Source organism: Centruroides sculpturatus, unplaced genomic scaffold, assembly GCF_000671375.1.
Source record: "Centruroides sculpturatus isolate CEXI.00-Female unplaced genomic scaffold, Cexi_2.0 scaffold16, whole genome shotgun sequence".
In the NCBI taxonomy this organism is placed as follows: domain Eukaryota; kingdom Metazoa; phylum Arthropoda; class Arachnida; order Scorpiones; family Buthidae; genus Centruroides; species Centruroides sculpturatus.
In genome coordinates this window covers 992,230-1,012,813 of record NW_019384548.1, presented here as the reverse complement: position 1 = coordinate 1,012,813, position 20,584 = coordinate 992,230, and the positions used below count along the sequence as shown (strand labels likewise).

The 20,584-nt window shown below is 26.6% G+C and overlaps 1 protein-coding gene across 1 annotated transcript in view; it reads left to right on the top strand.

Moving 5' to 3' along the window:
* LOC111623580 (probable ATP-dependent RNA helicase DDX27) overlaps positions 1-20,361 on the top strand; it is a 50,186-nt gene extending 29,825 nt beyond the window's left edge. Inside the window, exons 11-15 of the mRNA XM_023366207.1 lie at positions 1,850-1,905; positions 11,949-12,072; positions 17,462-17,555; positions 20,052-20,129; positions 20,200-20,361. Coding sequence (XP_023221975.1) covers positions 1,850-1,905; positions 11,949-12,072; positions 17,462-17,555; positions 20,052-20,129; positions 20,200-20,218 — 371 coding nt within the window. The 3' untranslated portion in view covers positions 20,219-20,361. The remainder of the gene's footprint in view (positions 1-1,849; positions 1,906-11,948; positions 12,073-17,461; positions 17,556-20,051; positions 20,130-20,199) is intronic.
* Positions 20,362-20,584: the final 223 nt, after the last annotated feature.

The window sequence follows — 20,584 nt, the reverse complement described above, 5'->3', positions numbered from 1 at the left end:
CTATAATACAAGAAACTAATTAAATGTATTTACTCTAGAATTTTTTAAAAGAATCAGTCTGTTAAACTAAGTTAAATAGCTAGTGCAGGATTTTTTATTTGTAAAATAATTATCGAAATGTTTTCTTAATTACAAACAATCATTGACTAACTATAACCTGAAATAATAAAAGAAAGTTTTTAAACTGATAATTGTAAAGTTTTCAGTAATATATATGTATATATAAATATATGCAGACATGTATATATATACAACTATATGTGTATGTGCATGTAAATTCAAATAAAATATCCAAATATTCAAACAGAATTCCAAAATAACAATTTATTTCCAAAAAATTTAAATGTTTTTTTTACAAATTTTTAATATTTAAATACGTTTTTTAGATACATAGTACATAGGTAATAACTTTGATAACAATGAGATATTTATCTAATCACATACAGTAATACCTCAACTTACGCTACCCAGAGTTATGAGATTTTCAAATCTCGTCGATTTGTCTTTTGTTTGAGTGCCACGCTACTCTTGATTACTCACTCCCCCACACTATTGTTCAGCTTACATGTTGAGACATGTCGTGCAGAATCGATGCATAGCTACAATTTATTTTGTGTTATTTATTTCTGTGTTTGTTATATCTACAAAGACTTGAGAGACTCTATGTGGTGATTTCTTGTAACTGTGAACGAATCAAAAGAAGAGATAAGATTAATGAGAACATTTTATTAGCTTACATACATCTGACTTAGATTTTACACAAATTGCGAAATTATACCCTAACTTACGCAAATTTGATTTATGCAGTTATCGCTCAGTCCCACCTATTGCATAAGTTTGGGGTATTACTGTACACTGAACCAATTACAGTGTACATATAACAAAAACAAACAAAAATCAGTGGCGTACCATAGTGGGGGCGGCACTTTTTAGGGGGCAGCAAAATTTCACAATAAATAATAATAATATCTTGTAAAAATTTGAAACATCCTAATCTATACTTGCATCGCGCCTACAATAGTGCTATTGTCCGGGAATCGGCTCACCGTATGGGTGAACTAGTAATTTTTCTTTTCTTTGCTTGTACGATTCATTCGCATTCATATACACCACTAATATCCAATAGAACTATTTTAAACAGGTCGCTGCACTACCACCAAATTTTTCATTGCTTGTTCTGTGACAAAACTGAATTTTGGGTTTTTAAATTGAAATACCTAAATAAGGGGCAGCGAAATTTTCCTCTGCCCCAGGTGGCTGACATTCATGGTACACCACTGACAAAAATGACTCTTTGCGTAGGTATGATGTGGCTTTAATTTTTTGAACTTATATTTGAACTCTTGTTCAAATTTTATTCCAAAATGAAGAATCATTACAAAACCTGATGAAGAACTTGAATGGAGTTTGTAAACATTCATTTTTGTTTGTTTTTGTTATCTACACACCGTAATTGGTTCAGAGTACATGATTAACTATATCCTAGTGTGGTGAGTGATTGTTTACTCTTTAGAGATATTTATCTGTCATTAACATTATATAAGTAAAAAAAATAAAATGTATAAATAAAAAATGAAAATTAATAATAAATCTTAATTTATTAATGATTTAATTATATTACAATTTTAAAATGTGTTTAATGGAAATGGTTAAATAATTTAATTAATTTACTGAAAAAATTATAACTTCTGAGATATAATGTATTGATATTACAGAAATAATATATTATATATTTATTATTTATGGTATTACATATGGTAATTGTATTAGCAATCAAACAAAATATGGATTATCAATAAAAACTACAATTATGTAGTTATAAATGTTCCTTGGTTTTTTAATTTTTCAGAATCACTGAGACTTGCTAAACGAACACGAAAAAAATTATCTCAAGGACAGACTAATGTAAGTAGTTTTTAATCTTTTTTGAGAAGTAAAATTTAGTTTTAATACATAATTATTTTCTAAAAATTAAAATTCCATAAGCATAAATTTGGTAAAAATTTTTAAAATTAGAATTTAAAATAAAGGCAATCTATACAATGTTGAAAAACAAAAAAAAATAACGATGATTAATAGCATCAGTTTTTCTTTTTAAGTTATTCAGCTGTTTTAATAGCTGCTTTAGTATTTGAAAAATTCTACACACAACAAAAAAGATGCCTTCTTTATTTACCTTCCACATCTTTTTTTTTAAGGTTGAGAAATTATCAGGATTCAAACTGTCAGGAAACATTAAAGCACCATTTGCATATTGTTAAGAAATGGAATGAAGAATGTAAGTTCAATACTTGAATACATGAAGTATGTTTCAGTCATATTGAAAAATTGATTAAAGAAGACACCTATTGTTGTGTGCAGGATATCCAAAACAATAACACATTTTTATTAAAATGGCTGAGCACTGTAAAGAGAATGATTGATGCCATTAAAATTTAATGTATTTCTGTTTTTTTAGCATTTTTATGGATTGTCTTTTTCCTAAAAATGAAAATAATTTTAAAATGTTATGTATAAATATCACAGGATATTTTAATAGTTGGATTTATTTAAAACACTAATGATTACTATAAATGATTAAATAAATAGTTTAGATTTATTAAAATACTTAGAAAAATAATTATTGTTATTTCTATAAGCATGTAATTATTAAATGCATGTGGCTTTTGTATTTTAATCAAAAAATTTTAAAATAAGTGCTAAGTAATTTTGTAGTATATAGGGTTCCTATGCACCTGGAAAGTCAAGGATTTTCATTAGTGTTCAGAAAGTCATAGAATGTCAAGAAATTTGTTAAAAATTGTCAAGGAATTTGTCAAGTCAGAATAAGGGCTGTTTCACACTATGACCGACTGGCAAGACTCCAAGTTGTGTTGCCATGGCAACAGCAGTCTGCCGACTGACTAGTCGTTCCAGTCGGACAGATTTGAAAAGTTAAATATTTGTAGTCGGGTCGGAGCAGTCGGTGAGCTACAGCCAATGAGAGCTTCGAAGTTATAACCAATCAGAGTTTAGATTTATCCAATCTACGTCGAAGTTAGAAAATGGCGGAAAGTATGGATTTCTGGGAAGCTTTAATAAACGAAGTCAGAACATATCCGTGGCTTTATGATATTCGGCGAGCCGATTATAAAGACAACATAAAAAAATAATTCTTGGACGGAGGTTTCCAAGAAACTAAACGTTGAAGGTATGTGATTGACTAATCTAATAATCTGATAATGACGCGATACATCTAATTGCACGATCGCTTTCCATGACGGCCATGTTTTCTGTTTAATTTAAAAAACTTACCATGATTGGCTAGTGTATTGATCTATAACTTGCGTTTTGATTGGTCCTTATGAGTCGGCCACTGACATATAATCGTACTTAGTGTGAATGCTTTTACTACTAGTCGGTTCGATTATAAAATCGGTCGGGTCGGACCAGTCGGTCCAGTCGGTCATAGTGTGAAACAGCCCTAAGTCAGGGAATTTGTCTGGCTGCCCTGTTGAATTTTGCTGACAATATGCTTGACTAAGTGTAGTCATCTGCAGGCAGCAAAAAGTAATGTGGTGCAATACAACTTATGAAAAGGGATTCAGGACCCAAAATTTATTCCAAGCTTACACAAAAATTTTCCAAAAATTTACAAAGTACAAAAAATGATAAATAATTTTAATCCAATTAATTAAGAGGATTCTTAAGAGTTTGAAAAATAAGAGATTTCCACAGCAATGTAAAACATGTTCATTTGTGGGACTTTAAAAGAATTAGAATTAGACAGTTCAAATTTAAAAAATTTGAATTTGCATTCTTATCTGTAATTGGATAGCTGAGTGATATTTTTCAGTGCAATGAATCTGTTTTTTTGCATGTATAGTTTATATATGCAAAAAAACAGATTCATTGCACTGATAGCAGAAATGGACTATACATCATTTCAGAAAAATAACACCTGCAATCATGCAAACAACCTATAAAGTTTATAAAACACTTATTTAGTCCCAAAAATGGTCAAATCTGCAAAATATGCAGTAAAAATTATAAATGCATATTTAATATGCATTATCAAATAATTTTAATTTGATCCATTTGGACTTGAATTTAAATTAAATCAAGTTTATGTCGAGGTTTTAACATCATAGATTTAAGAAAAAAACATGCATGTGCATACAAATCTAGCTCTTAGATATGTGTATAGATAATGAATGATTGATAAATTGATAATGTGTGAAATTGATGCTATATTTATAAATAAATATTCTCTTTTGATTCACTGATAACATAAAGTCAACTCTGTAAAAGTGCACTCTAACTGAAAATAATCTGCCATTTAGAGATTAAAATAAACTTTGGGTTTGGTTATTTGTAAATATCACAAAATAATTTTTAAAAATTTTGTGGTTGAAATATTCTTATACTGTTTTATAATAAAGCTTAAATTATTTCTCATTTTCACAATACAGGTATTTACAATGAGTATTATTTTATGCTTTTAGAAAAACTGCATTATACAAAAGCTGTGAACTATGAACACATACAGAAGGAACATTTTCTGGAAAACAGCAATGCTATCTAGTAACNTAAAAAAAAATTATACGCGAGAATCGAACCCGAGAACTCAAGCTTATGAATCGGACTCGTTACCACTCTGCCACAGGACGCTCAAATAGAAGTACGTATAATTTATACATAAAGTGCTAAAAAACTTTAAGCTCGATTTTCTTGATTATATTTGAGTATTGCACTTTAGTATTTTACAGGTAGTACACTCACATGGTGTACTACTTCTACACCAAAGATTGTCAAAATCCGTTACCCCAAAGCCGTAGGCTCTCCTTGTAAGACAGTTTAGTGAGAATGAATTGAAATATAATTCATCTTTAGAGAAATACAGTTATTATAATAACTGTATTTATATAGGGAAACTGTTATAACTTTAACTTCAGAAGTATAGATTTATAAAGGTCTTAAACTATATTTTTTATAACTGTACTGGTTATGATTCCTAATTTACCAAAATTCAGTACATTCAGAGAAAGACTTTTAATTGTAACATTCATGAACTCATGTAGTTTTCAAATACAACAACAAGTTTGTTGATCACTATAATACAAGAAACTAATTAAATGTATTTACTCTAGAATTTTTTAAAAGAATCAGTCTGTTAAACTAAGTTAAATAGCTAGTGCAGGATTTTTTATTTGTAAAATAATTATCGAAATGTTTTCTTAATTACAAACAATCATTGACTAACTATAACCTGAAATAATAAAAGAAAGTTTTTAAACTGATAATTGTAAAGTTTTCAGTAATATATATGTATATATAAATATATGCAGACATGTATATATATACAACTATATGTGTATGTGCATGTAAATTCAAATAAAATATCCAAATATTCAAACAGAATTCCAAAATAACAATTTATTTCCAAAAAATTTAAATGTTTTTTTTACAAATTTTTAATATTTAAATACGTTTTTTAGATACATAGTACATAGGTAATAACTTTGATAACAATGAGATATTTATCTAATCACATACAGTAATACCTCAACTTACGCTACCCAGAGTTATGAGATTTTCAAATCTCGTCGATTTGTCTTTTGTTTGAGTGCCACGCTACTCTTGATTACTCACTCCCCCACACTATTGTTCAGCTTACATGTTGAGACATGTCGTGCAGAATCGATGCATAGCTACAATTTATTTTGTGTTATTTATTTCTGTGTTTGTTATATCTACAAAGACTTGAGAGACTCTATGTGGTGATTTCTTGTAACTGTGAACGAATCAAAAGAAGAGATAAGATTAATGAGAACATTTTATTAGCTTACATACATCTGACTTAGATTTTACACAAATTGCGAAATTATACCCTAACTTACGCAAATTTGATTTATGCAGTTATCGCTCAGTCCCACCTATTGCATAAGTTTGGGGTATTACTGTACACTGAACCAATTACAGTGTACATATAACAAAAACAAACAAAAATCAGTGGCGTACCATAGTGGGGGCGGCACTTTTTAGGGGGCAGCAAAATTTCACAATAAATAATAATAATATCTTGTAAAAATTTGAAACATCCTAATCTATACTTGCATCGCGCCTACAATAGTGCTATTGTCCGGGAATCGGCTCACCGTATGGGTGAACTAGTAATTTTTTTTTTTTTTTCTTGTACGATTCATTCGCATTCATATACACCACTAATATCCAATAGAACTATTTTAAACAGGTCGCTGCACTACCACCAAATTTTTCATTGCTTGTTCTGTGACAAAACTGAATTTTGGGTTTTTAAATTGAAATACCTAAATAAGGGGCAGCGAAATTTTCCTCTGCCCCAGGTGGCTGACATTCATGGTACACCACTGACAAAAATGACTCTTTGCGTAGGTATGATGTGGCTTTAATTTTTTGAACTTATATTTGAACTCTTGTTCAAATTTTATTCCAAAATGAAGAATCATTACAAAACCTGATGAAGAACTTGAATGGAGTTTGTAAACATTCATTTTTGTTTGTTTTTGTTATCTACACACCGTAATTGGTTCAGAGTACATGATTAACTATATCCTAGTGTGGTGTAGTTCTGTTTAATAAAGATTTTGAGAATTTGAAAAATAAGAGATTTCCACAGCAATGTAAAAGTAAAAATCTCCCATTCATTCCTGTATTCATTTGTGGGACTTTAAAAGAATTAGAATTAGACAGTTCAAATTTAAAAAATTTGAATTTGCATTCTTATCTGTAATTGGATAGCTGAGTGATATTTTTCAGTGCAATGAATCTGTTTTTTTGCATGTATAGTTTATATATGCAAAAAAACAGATTCATTGCACTGATAGCAGAAATGGACTATACATCATTTCAGAAAAATAACACCTGCAATCATGCAAACAACCTATAAAGTTTATAAAACACTTATTTAGTCCCAAAAATGGTCAAATCTGCAAAATATGCAGTAAAAATTATAAATGCATATTTAATATGCATTATCAAATAATTTTAATTTGATCCATTTGGACTTGAATTTAAATTAAATCAAGTTTATGTCGAGGTTTTAACATCATAGATTTAAGAAAAAAACATGCATGTGCATACAAATCTAGCTCTTAGATATGTGTATAGATAATGAATGATTGATAAATTGATAATGTGTGAAATTGATGCTATATTTATAAATAAATATTCTCTTTTGATTCACTGATAACATAAAGTCAACTCTGTAAAAGTGCACTCTAACTGAAAATAATCTGCCATTTAGAGATTAAAATAAACTTTGGGTTTGGTTATTTGTAAATATCACAAAATAATTTTTAAAAATTTTGTGGTTGAAATATTCTTATACTGTTTTATAATAAAGCTTAAATTATTTCTCATTTTCACAATACAGGTATTTACAATGAGTATTATTTTATGCTTTTAGAAAAACTGCATTATACAAAAGCTGTGAACTATGAACACATACAGAAGGAACATTTTCTGGAAAACAGCAATGCTATCTAGTAACAAAAATGTGAATGACAGGAAATGAACATTAAGCAACAATTAACATGCTAAATATTAGCAACAATTAACATGCTACAAAACAGTGAATTTATCTTATCTTCAATTAAACAAAATTAAACACTGTTCAGTTGTAAAGATTAATGAATAATTAGCATTCAGATAATCATCAGAAAATTATTAACAAATATCTAATTTTAGATATTGTTGTAAGATATGAGATATTTAGATGCAAGATATGAAGTATGTTAATTTGATGTTTGATGCTTAGAAGTAAGACAAAACAAATCTTAAACTTTTCAAAACTATCAATGAAAAATGTTGCAATACTTATTTCATTTTTATTGGATTGCTTTTTCAGTTGACATTTTAGAATTATTTTGCATCATTTTTATTTCAGCCGCTCACTTGCCGAATCAGTTAACTCCATAAAACAAAAAGTGGAGAAAAGTCACAAAGTAATATACATTCATTTTTAAAATTCCTTGTAAAATATAAATTCAAATAAACATTGTAGAATGTATTATTGTAGATGTGTCTTTTATTTAACAACATATAAAATGCATAAGATAGCATAGATATGTTATAATCATTATTATTATTACAATTTTGGTGTGATTGACAGAGTTAATTGATTTGGCAAGTGAAAAACATAGTAACATCAAATTCAGTCTTCACATTAGCATATGTCTTTTATTAAAAAATTTTCGCAAAATTGAATAATAACTGTTCTGTTACTTTGCATAACTTTGATCATTTTTTAACTTTGTGGTAATTTTTAAATAATCTATTTATGATGTCTTAAGAAGATTTTTTATTTCTTCAATCTAATTGACAATTACTTCTGAATTGGTCTGTGTAAAGGAAATTAAATAGCCTCAAAAAATTATATATTTTTATGTAAGTTTCTATAGCTTGTTCTGTTACAGTTACAATGGTTGTTATTTATTATTTTGCTTGAATTGATTATTCAGCAGCATAACTGATGTCTTCTTCATCAGCTGTATTTGAGCGTCAGCTCATCTGTTGATTTGTTCTTAAATTTTATAAGAATCATGTTTAATAGGAGGAATGAAAAAAATTGTTTTCAGTTTTATCTATCTCGATATGACGGGTATAACTTTTCTTTTTTTCTAAAAACAGTTGTCACCAAAATTAAAACAATTGTTCAATATTCCACAAGTATACTTACTTCTGTGGCAGTTGGACTGTAACTAACTAATTTCTTTTACTTACTTCTTGTGATGAAATAACATTAAATAATTTATTGTTATCTATAAAGCACTGGTCAGTGCACAATGCAATTGCAATGCTGCAGTGTGCACTGGCAGATTAACATTACAGTATGGAGTTAATTAGATTGGCTTCTGAAATAAATAAAAATTTTTTGATGGCCAATAAAATTTTGTCATTAAATAGTATTGATCCTTATTATTAGGGAAACATATTATGAATATAAAAAGTTACAAGTATATCAAGTGCTTTGACACTAAAATTAAAACAAATTCGAAATGTGACATTAATTGATTTGGCTTGTGAATGACTCATTTAATGATAACAGTCATTTCATGTTTGATTTTAGATTTTAATAAAAAACCCCAATGAGTGAGAAAAACCAACCAAGCATTTTGCATTTCTTTTGTAATACTTAGGGTAATACGTTTAATTATAACAGTTGTGAAATTTAACACATTATTGCTAATTTGAGATTATATTCTTTCTTCAGAAGCTTATTTTATGTTTCAAGTGCATTTTTCACTGCATGTGCAGTTTGAACTTTGAAGCATCGTTCAAACTCCAAAGTAAAGTTTTGTCAAATTTGGAGTCTGAACTCTGAAGCATTCAAAGCATTGTTCAAAGTATAAAGTATATTATATATTAGAATTTATAGTTTTTGAATATATGAAATTTGCAGTTATGAAATGATAAATTTATGATACAATTTTAAATATAGAATCTATTTTAATTTAATTAAAATAGATTCTATTTTCTTTTCTTAAATATATATTCTGTTTTAATTTAATTAAAATAGATTCTATATTTAAATTTGGGAAACACTATAAAACAAAATGAAAAATACTTCAGATAAACAGTTTCCAATTAAACCTAGAAAATACACTGTTTTAAACAATGAGTGAGGATCATGCATTCAGTAATTACAATTTGGTGAATCTCAAAATAAGTGTGACAATAAGTGTGAACTACATTGCTGAATTTCTCTTAAAACATTCATCATGATTTGTATTTTTAACAGTCATTTTTGTTATTATTTAATTTATTTTTAATCAGTTCAGGTTATATAAATACATGTAACTTTTGATGTATGCAGTCAATTGGTTCCACAAGTATACTGCATATATCAAAACTACACATATTGAAGTTACCAATCAATGGGATAAATTATGAATTAGGTCATTAAGAAGTCGTCTGAATTCATAACCTTATATTTGTTTGGACAGATTAAAAACATGGAAAAAATGAAGAAATTAAATCTGAAAAAATTTATTGATGAATTATTAATTAATTAAAGGTTTTTGACAAAGTTCATTGTAGTTATATACAAAATTGAAAACAAATCAAAAAATAACATTAAAGATCAATTATAGAGTTCAGACTAACCACTAAAACAGCTCAAAAAAAGAAAAACGTAAGTAAAAACTTTATAAATCAAACAAAATATTTATCTTGCATTCCCTGGACAAGTGCTGTTTTTTTTTTTCTTTGTAAAGTTTTTTGTAAAAATTAAAGAATTAAAACAGAAGTTTGCAAAAATTACACTAAATATTAAAATAGAAATTATCTATCTGAATAAGGACACTTCACTAGAAAAACTGTGATAAGTGCAAATAGAATAATTTTTGATGATAAAATATATTTTCAGAAGCTTTTTACAGTTAATAGATGTTAGGTTGATTGTCTATGTCAAAATTGTATANGTCAAATTATAAAAATATTATAAAGTCTCTGTAAATCCGCACGAAAAATATATAAATTTTAGGTTTAGCAGTAGACTAACACACAGCAGATAGCTAATTACTTCTTTATTTAATCACTGTATATGCATTTTGGTCCTATTAAAGAATTATACAGTACTACAAACTATAAATATTATATAGACTTCAGTACTACAAAATATAAATATTATAATAAACCTTATGCGAGTAAAACTACCAATGTAACAATTAATAGGACCGAAATGCATATACAGTGATTAAATAAAGAGAAGTAATTAGCTATCTGCTGTGTGTTAGTCTACTGCTAAACCTAAAATTTATATATTTTTCATGCGGATTTACAGAGACTTTATAATATTTATATATAAACAGCAGTAAAAAAAAATTTAATTAAAAGTCAAATGCTATTTTATTTTGTCAATACACCATACTGTAATGGATGAGGGTCAGGGAATTTGTACAAAGGTGGTCAGGGAAAGTCATGGAAATTAAAACAAAAATTTGAGTAGGAAATCATGTTATCTTTTTAAAATGTTCATACTGGATATTACAGTACATTGCTAATTGATAATATCTCAAATCAAATCTTCCTATAATGAATCTAAATTGTGATTACAATGTAAAAACTTTAGTAAAATGTATGCAATTTAATTCTGCACAATTATTAAACTAAATTTGGAATTTATTACATTAAATATAAAAAAATACACATTTTGAGTTGTTCAGACTGAAATTTACCATTTTTTTCTTTCATCCAGTTTTGATTTAAATACAGGGTGATTCAAAAGTCACAGAAATTTTAAAAAATTAATAATTTACAAACTATTTACAGTAAGATGATGTGGTTTTCACAGAAATGCTTAGAAAGAAATGGGATTTTTTTGTGCAATAAAAATTTTATTACCAAAAATAGTTACATTTTGCCTAAAAAATCCCACTTCTTTCTAAGCGTTTCTATGAAAACCATATCATCTTACTGTAAACAGTTTGTGATTTATTAATTTTTAAAAATTTTTGTGACTTTTGAATTACCTTGTATAATCTATTATTAAGTTTATGCTATAAATAATTCTGATAATAATCAACAGTATGTAGTTACTTTGCAGAAGTATGGTGACATAAAAAAATGAGCAAAACTGATCAAATGTATTTTTTATTTTTATAATTAATACAGATAATGCCCTAGAGAGCTTTGAAAAAATGTCTTTAACATTATAATATAAAGTAGAATAACAGAAATAGAACATAATTTCTAGGATCTACACAGTAAGCAGTAGTTGTGGATTATATATTTTTAATTTTCATTTCATGTTCATTTTGTTTTTCTAAAAATCTGTTTATTAGTTTAATAAGGAAAAAGAGTTTTAAACCATCAATTATCTTTTTTATCTTTTCAATATGTTGATTTGATTAATAACTTAAGTTTTAATCAACAATAGATTTTTTATGATGTGACAAAAAATTGCTAATTTATTAAAGTAATTACAGGCTGAAGATCGTGTGAACAAAGAATTAGAGAAAGCAGCTCAGTATCAAGCAAGAATAGCCAAAAGAATGCGTAAAGCAAAACGAATAAGAGCAATTCCAGAAGAAAAGCCATTACATACTAAAAGTAAGATATAAGATATAATTTTCTAAGTTTAGATTAAATGATTGGTTATTTGTCCAATTTCAAATTTGGCAGATGATTTAAATTTCAGCCAATCTGACTTTCTTAAGTTAGCACATACTTTATGGCAACTCCCTATTCTGGGGATTGTGCAACTCCACAGTTACAAATCAAAAACATGCACAAAGCATGAATTCATCATTATTCCTAAAACAGCTTAGGACTTCTTCACAACTTTCAGGCTTATTAAGGCTATCAGCAAGAATACAAACTACAATAACAACTTCTTTATTATGTTTCAAAAATAATGCTCTATTTGAATTATTCTTCAGTCATTCTACTGTTTTGGATTTGTTGTGTAAAGCAAATCCATGGATCATAAAAGAAAACAAAAGCTTAAGATTTATTGATAGATAGTATACTGTTTCTATAAGCCAAACTCAATATAACAGAGTATTTTCTATGTTTTGTTCATATGCAAAAGTTTGACTAATTTACTAATCTGAAATGATCTCCCTTATATTTAATTAAACATTATATTTGCACAATTTTTTGAAAGATTTAAATTTAACATTATTAAATAATTAATATAACATTTACGATAATTTTAATCCTATTAAGTCAACAGATTTTGAGAATTTGAAAAATAAGAGATTTCCACAGCAATGTAAAACATGTTCATTTGTGGGACTTTAAAAGAATTAGAATTAGACAGTTCAAATTTAAAAAATTTGAATTTGCATTCTTATCTGTAATTGGATAGCTGAGTGATATTTTTCAGTGCAATGAATCTGTTTTTTTGCATGTATAGTTTATATATGCAAAAAAACAGATTCATTGCACTGATAGCAGAAATGGACTATACATCATTTCAGAAAAATAACACCTGCAATCATGCAAACAACCTATAAAGTTTATAAAACACTTATTTAGTCCCAAAAATGGTCAAATCTGCAAAATATGCAGTAAAAATTATAAATGCATATTTAATATGCATTATCAAATAATTTTAATTTGATCCATTTGGACTTGAATTTAAATTAAATCAAGTTTATGTCGAGGTTTTAACATCATAGATTTAAGAAAAAAACATGCATGTGCATACAAATCTAGCTCTTAGATATGTGTATAGATAATGAATGATTGATAAATTGATAATGTGTGAAATTGATGCTATATTTATAAATAAATATTCTCTTTTGATTCACTGATAACATAAAGTCAACTCTGTAAAAGTGCACTCTAACTGAAAATAATCTGCCATTTAGAGATTAAAATAAACTTTGGGTTTGGTTATTTGTAAATATCACAAAATAATTTTTAAAAATTTTGTGGTTGAAATATTCTTATACTGTTTTATAATAAAGCTTAAATTATTTCTCATTTTCACAATACAGGTATTTACAATGAGTATTATTTTATGCTTTTAGAAAAACTGCATTATACAAAAGCTGTGAACTATGAACACATACAGAAGGAACATTTTCTGGAAAACAGCAATGCTATCTAGTAACAAAAATGTGAATGACAGGAAATGAACATTAAGCAACAATTAACATGCTAAATATTAGCAACAATTAACATGCTACAAAACAGTGAATTTATCTTATCTTCAATTAAACAAAATTAAACACTGTTCAGTTGTAAAGATTAATGAATAATTAGCATTCAGATAATCATCAGAAAATTATTAACAAATATCTAATTTTAGATATTGTTGTAAGATATGAGATATTTAGATGCAAGATATGAAGTATGTTAATTTGATGTTTGATGCTTAGAAGTAAGACAAAACAAATCTTAAACTTTTCAAAACTATCAATGAAAAATGTTGCAATACTTATTTCATTTTTATTGGATTGCTTTTTCAGTTGACATTTTAGAATTATTTTGCATCATTTTTATTTCAGCCGCTCACTTGCCGAATCAGTTAACTCCATAAAACAAAAAGTGGAGAAAAGTCACAAAGTAATATACATTCATTTTTAAAATTCCTTGTAAAATATAAATTCAAATAAACATTGTAGAATGTATTATTGTAGATGTGTCTTTTATTTAACAACATATAAAATGCATAAGATAGCATAGATATGTTATAATCATTATTATTATTACAATTTTGGTGTGATTGACAGAGTTAATTGATTTGGCAAGTGAAAAACATAGTAACATCAAATTCAGTCTTCACATTAGCATATGTCTTTTATTAAAAAATTTTCGCAAAATTGAATAATAACTGTTCTGTTACTTTGCATAACTTTGATCATTTTTTAACTTTGTGGTAATTTTTAAATAATCTATTTATGATGTCTTAAGAAGATTTTTTATTTCTTCAATCTAATTGACAATTACTTCTGAATTGGTCTGTGTAAAGGAAATTAAATAGCCTCAAAAAATTATATATTTTTATGTAAGTTTCTATAGCTTGTTCTGTTACAGTTACAATGGTTGTTATTTATTATTTTGCTTGAATTGATTATTCAGCAGCATAACTGATGTCTTCTTCATCAGCTGTATTTGAGCGTCAGCTCATCTGTTGATTTGTTCTTAAATTTTATAAGAATCATGTTTAATAGGAGGAATGAAAAAAATTGTTTTCAGTTTTATCTATCTCGATATGACGGGTATAACTTTTCTTTTTTTCTAAAAACAGTTGTCACCAAAATTAAAACAATTGTTCAATATTCCACAAGTATACTTACTTCTGTGGCAGTTGGACTGTAACTAACTAATTTCTTTTACTTACTTCTTGTGATGAAATAACATTAAATAATTTATTGTTATCTATAAAGCACTGGTCAGTGCACAATGCAATTGCAATGCTGCAGTGTGCACTGGCAGATTAACATTACAGTATGGAGTTAATTAGATTGGCTTCTGAAATAAATAAAAATTTTTTGATGGCCAATAAAATTTTGTCATTAAATAGTATTGATCCTTATTATTAGGGAAACATATTATGAATATAAAAAGTTACAAGTATATCAAGTGCTTTGACACTAAAATTAAAACAAATTCGAAATGTGACATTAATTGATTTGGCTTGTGAATGACTCATTTAATGATAACAGTCATTTCATGTTTGATTTTAGATTTTAATAAAAAACCCCAATGAGTGAGAAAAACCAACCAAGCATTTTGCATTTCTTTTGTAATACTTAGGGTAATACGTTTAATTATAACAGTTGTGAAATTTAACACATTATTGCTAATTTGAGATTATATTCTTTCTTCAGAAGCTTATTTTATGTTTCAAGTGCATTTTTCACTGCATGTGCAGTTTGAACTTTGAAGCATCGTTCAAACTCCAAAGTAAAGTTTTGTCAAATTTGGAGTCTGAACTCTGAAGCATTCAAAGCATTGTTCAAAGTATAAAGTATATTATATATTAGAATTTATAGTTTTTGAATATATGAAATTTGCAGTTATGAAATGATAAATTTATGATACAATTTTAAATATAGAATCTATTTTAATTTAATTAAAATAGATTCTATTTTCTTTTCTTAAATATATATTCTGTTTTAATTTAATTAAAATAGATTCTATATTTAAATTTGGGAAACACTATAAAACAAAATGAAAAATACTTCAGATAAACAGTTTCCAATTAAACCTAGAAAATACACTGTTTTAAACAATGAGTGAGGATCATGCATTCAGTAATTACAATTTGGTGAATCTCAAAATAAGTGTGACAATAAGTGTGAACTACATTGCTGAATTTCTCTTAAAACATTCATCATGATTTGTATTTTTAACAGTCATTTTTGTTATTATTTAATTTATTTTTAATCAGTTCAGGTTATATAAATACATGTAACTTTTGATGTATGCAGTCAATTGGTTCCACAAGTATACTGCATATATCAAAACTACACATATTGAAGTTACCAATCAATGGGATAAATTATGAATTAGGTCATTAAGAAGTCGTCTGAATTCATAACCTTATATTTGTTTGGACAGATTAAAAACATGGAAAAAATGAAGAAATTAAATCTGAAAAAATTTATTGATGAATTATTAATTAATTAAAGGTTTTTGACAAAGTTCATTGTAGTTATATACAAAATTGAAAACAAATCAAAAAATAACATTAAAGATCAATTATAGAGTTCAGACTAACCACTAAAACAGCTCAAAAAAAGAAAAACGTAAGTAAAAACTTTATAAATCAAACAAAATATTTATCTTGCATTCCCTGGACAAGTGCTGTTTTTTTTTTTCTTTGTAAAGTTTTTTGTAAAAATTAAAGAATTAAAACAGAAGTTTGCAAAAATTACACTAAATATTAAAATAGAAATTATCTATCTGAATAAGGACACTTCACTAGAAAAACTGTGATAAGTGCAAATAGAATAATTTTTGATGATAAAATATATTTTCAGAAGCTTTTTACAGTTAATAGATGTTAGGTTGATTGTCTATGTCAAAATTGTATACTAAACACAATATATGTTACCAAAATATCAAAGAATCATATGTTTTAAATATCCATTAATCTGATACATCTGTTCACATTCAGTAACATGCTTATCATATTTCATTAACATGTTCCTTTCTCTTATGAATAATATATCTTCATACATTGTTGATAAGAGATTTGTTTAGAATTTTCCTTGATATACAGTAGACCCCTCTATAACACAGTGGATATGTTCCGTGTTTTATGAAATTCATGTTGTGTGAGTCCTTAAATACATGAGCCAATCACAGCCAGGCACGTGTGTAGTTTACAGACTATGGCTGTTTGAAAGGTTTTCTTCCATAAAATTAATCAATTCTAGACTAATTTGACTCAAAATTTCCAAAACACGTATAATTTTTTGGGAATAATTCATATAAACTATGCTATAAACAAAAAATTGTAGGATTACTTACTGAGTGTGCACCTTTCGACGATGCCATTGCTTAAGTTTGTTTTCATCGTGGAACGGCGCATCAAACAGTGGTGCATATTTCCTGATAAATTATTTTTCTGTGAAAAATTTGCTGAACTTCGGAGACATCATTAATATAAATATAATTTTTATGGCTGTTAAATAATAAATGATTTTTAGTAGGTCCGCTGCTCGTTTAAACTCAACAGTTTGTGCAATATTCGCTATTGGTCTAGATTCGACCAATCCTGTCACGACACAAGTCGGTGATGACATTTTACCATATCATATGAGTCTCATTTAGTGTGTTTATACGAATACGATTGCAATTTTTTCGCCGTTATATACGAATCTGTATTATATACGAACCCGTGTTATAGGAGGTCTACTGTATATGTATCCTTCATATATCAAAGTGGTTATGCTTAATTGTGAATAATAATTTTGTTGATAATGAATGTTGTTTATTATTTTCATTATTTTTTATATTTTTATTTTTATAATTTCAGAAATAAAGAAAGTTAAATCTATAAAAAAGAAATCTTCATTTGAAGATGAATTAGCAAATACAAGTAGAAAATCTGTAAAGAAATTTAGATATGAGTAAGAAAATAATTTGACTACTAAAATTAGTTTGATAATATTTATTTATATTATTTGAAATTCTAAAAAAATATTAATTATTAATTAATTAATAATAAAACTTGTAAAGTTTTGAATGGTTTAGAAAGAATTAACATACACCTACCTTCAACTTACACAGCAAATTGGTTCCATGTAAATTGAAGGTTTAATTAATGTTTATGTGAGAAATGGAGGGTTAGGTTCCAAGATTTCAGTTTTTATTAATCAATATAAAATGAATTGTTTAATATAGTATATTTATTATATATCATTTTTATACACAAAACAGTCTTTATTAATATATAAACATATAATACAAAATTATTTAACATAAAATTTTATTCTGTATTTTTACTTATTGATAAAGAAACAATTTTCATCTAAAGCATTGAAAGTCTTATATTAATATTGTTGCTAACTTTTTCAATTCCAGTTTTTTTTTTTCTAATTTGTTTACTGATTACATTGATGATGTCATTTCAATAAAATTCATTATCAATGCTTGTTTTTTATTTCTATTTAAATTTTTTATAAATTTACTGATACAGTGCTTTTGAGTTATGTTTAATGCATATGGTATGAAGTTGAAATGTGGTGCAAAATGGGGACTGGCTCCTTGAATGTGTAGAGGTCAGTTCATAGTCCATTCATATCCATTGAAGATGAATTATTTTATTATAGTGTTCAAAGTATTGATAGTCTTGTTCTGTTAAATATACTGGCTTGCCACCAGATTTCACAATGGTCTAATGGTAAGTTCTTCATAATCAAACTCAATGTTCTGCCATTGGTCAAGAACCAATAGAATTTTGTGATGGTATCACATGTTTTATATTCAGTGTAGTGTTTGAACATTGTCATCTTGTACAAATATAAAATGGAGAATTTTAGAGCCATGAGTGGTGAACTGTTAGTAAATGTAAAAATCTAATTTCGTGACTTTGGATAAAAGAGTTAAAAAATTAAAAAGTTTTACTTAATTAAAGAAAAATTACAAATGATTTGTTCCCTGGAGTACTAGATAAGAACTAAATATTTAAAATAGGTGACTGAAATAATTTTATTATATTGAGCTTGATTTAACAAAGGATAAATAGCAACTAATTTTTAATAGATATGCATTGTGGAATAAGGAGTATGTTTGTTTGTTTTTGTCACATGTAAGCAAGTATCCAATCAGATGCCAATGGTTCATAACCATCAAGTACACTATGAACTGTTGAATTGTAACAGAATGTTTTTATTATATTATTGTCTACTTAGGACTTATTATATTGGTGTTCTGTTTCTGCAGAAACGGAACACCAGTATAATAAGTCCTAAGTAATATGTATAAATTATGTAAAATACACCCAAAATGCATTTCAGACTTTAAAATAGTCACTCTTCAGCTGGTATTTCTCTGGAATTTGTAAAAGTGCATTGTTTTTCTTCTTTTTATTTTATGTAATGTTTCAGTTGGTCCTTCAGAGACATCAACTAACTCTTTACAGCTGGATTAGTTGTGAAAACATGAAAAAGATAAAAGTTATTGTACCACACTTGTGAAATAATGCCAGTTTCTTAGTTGTGATATCTTCATCATTCTTTCGGCCTTTTAATATAACTTTTATGTATTTTATTTTGTGAGTTTAATTGAAACACCAACTGAAGAGGGACTATTAAAGTCCGAAATGCATTTTGGGTGTATTTTACATAATTTGTTCATATTTGTTTTTCATTATTGTAAAATCTCTTTTTGTAAACTTAAATATATATTAAATTTAAGAAATTTTGTGTTCATGTTCACTGGTGTGATAAACCCTAACGTAAATAACTGCTTTAAGTTAGTAGAAACATTTTACAATTTATGTATAAAATAAAACTTAAAAATTTTGGATATCTTCAAGAGAAATGCACATATATTTATTCTCATAAACAGCACCCTCTAATAGTAAGTGTTCAGCACGGCTGAAAGATGAAAAATGCTATGAATCCTCTGTAATAGCACCCTTTAATAATATACATGTTGTCTATTGGAGGAAGATGATTCTTATTTTAAACTGAAAAATTTGTATATTCTATTCAGCATTGTCACTCCTACTGCATGTTAAAATAAAATGTGTGTTGAGTATTGTTCAAACAATAAAGTGAAAAAAGTTACTGGATTTATTATATTTAAAATGTCACCAAATTCTCAAGGATTAGGAATAATAATAAGTGCTCTGTAATAAATGTGCAGAAGCAAGAAGAAAGTTATAGACTGTATTCTTTTTATTAGAACAAACATGGTAATTATTGATAAAAAATAAAGTCAATTAAAAACATTTAATATTTCAAATTATATTCTTATAAGGAAAATATTCATTTTATTACAAAACTTGATAAAATGAACATTTTTAACATATGTTTTTGACTTGCAAACATAAATATGAAATTATTTTGTGTCTAAGATCAAGATTGTATAATAATTTATTTTATTTTAAAATTTTTCAGAGCAACATCATTTGAAAAAATGCAAAATAAAACAAGAAAGAAAAAATTACCAAATAAAAAATTTAAGTCGAAAAGCAGGTATGTAAGCTTGAAATTATTGAACAGTAGTAAAATATACAAATTTGTTTATAATGCATCTTTTACATAGGTATCATAGAAAGAGATGAAGTAATTACAGATCATGAAGAATTCATTATTTCAATAGTTTTGTAATTAAATTGGTAATTATGAAATATATTTAAATTAATGAATTTCATAAATTAAAAGATACACATTTGAAGAAAGTGTTAAATTAATGAGATTGAAAAAATGGATATAAGTAAACTATTTTTATAAAATTGAAATAAACTTAATTTTAAATAATTCAAAAAGATATGAATAAATTTTGTTATTTTATATGTGTTGTAATATTTTTAACTTATAAATACTGCAATGTATTGGAAACAATATTAAAAATAAGACATTTTTGTCAGCATATTGTAAAATAAGCATTTATAACAAAATTCCATGTTTTCCTGATTGTTTTTGTAAAA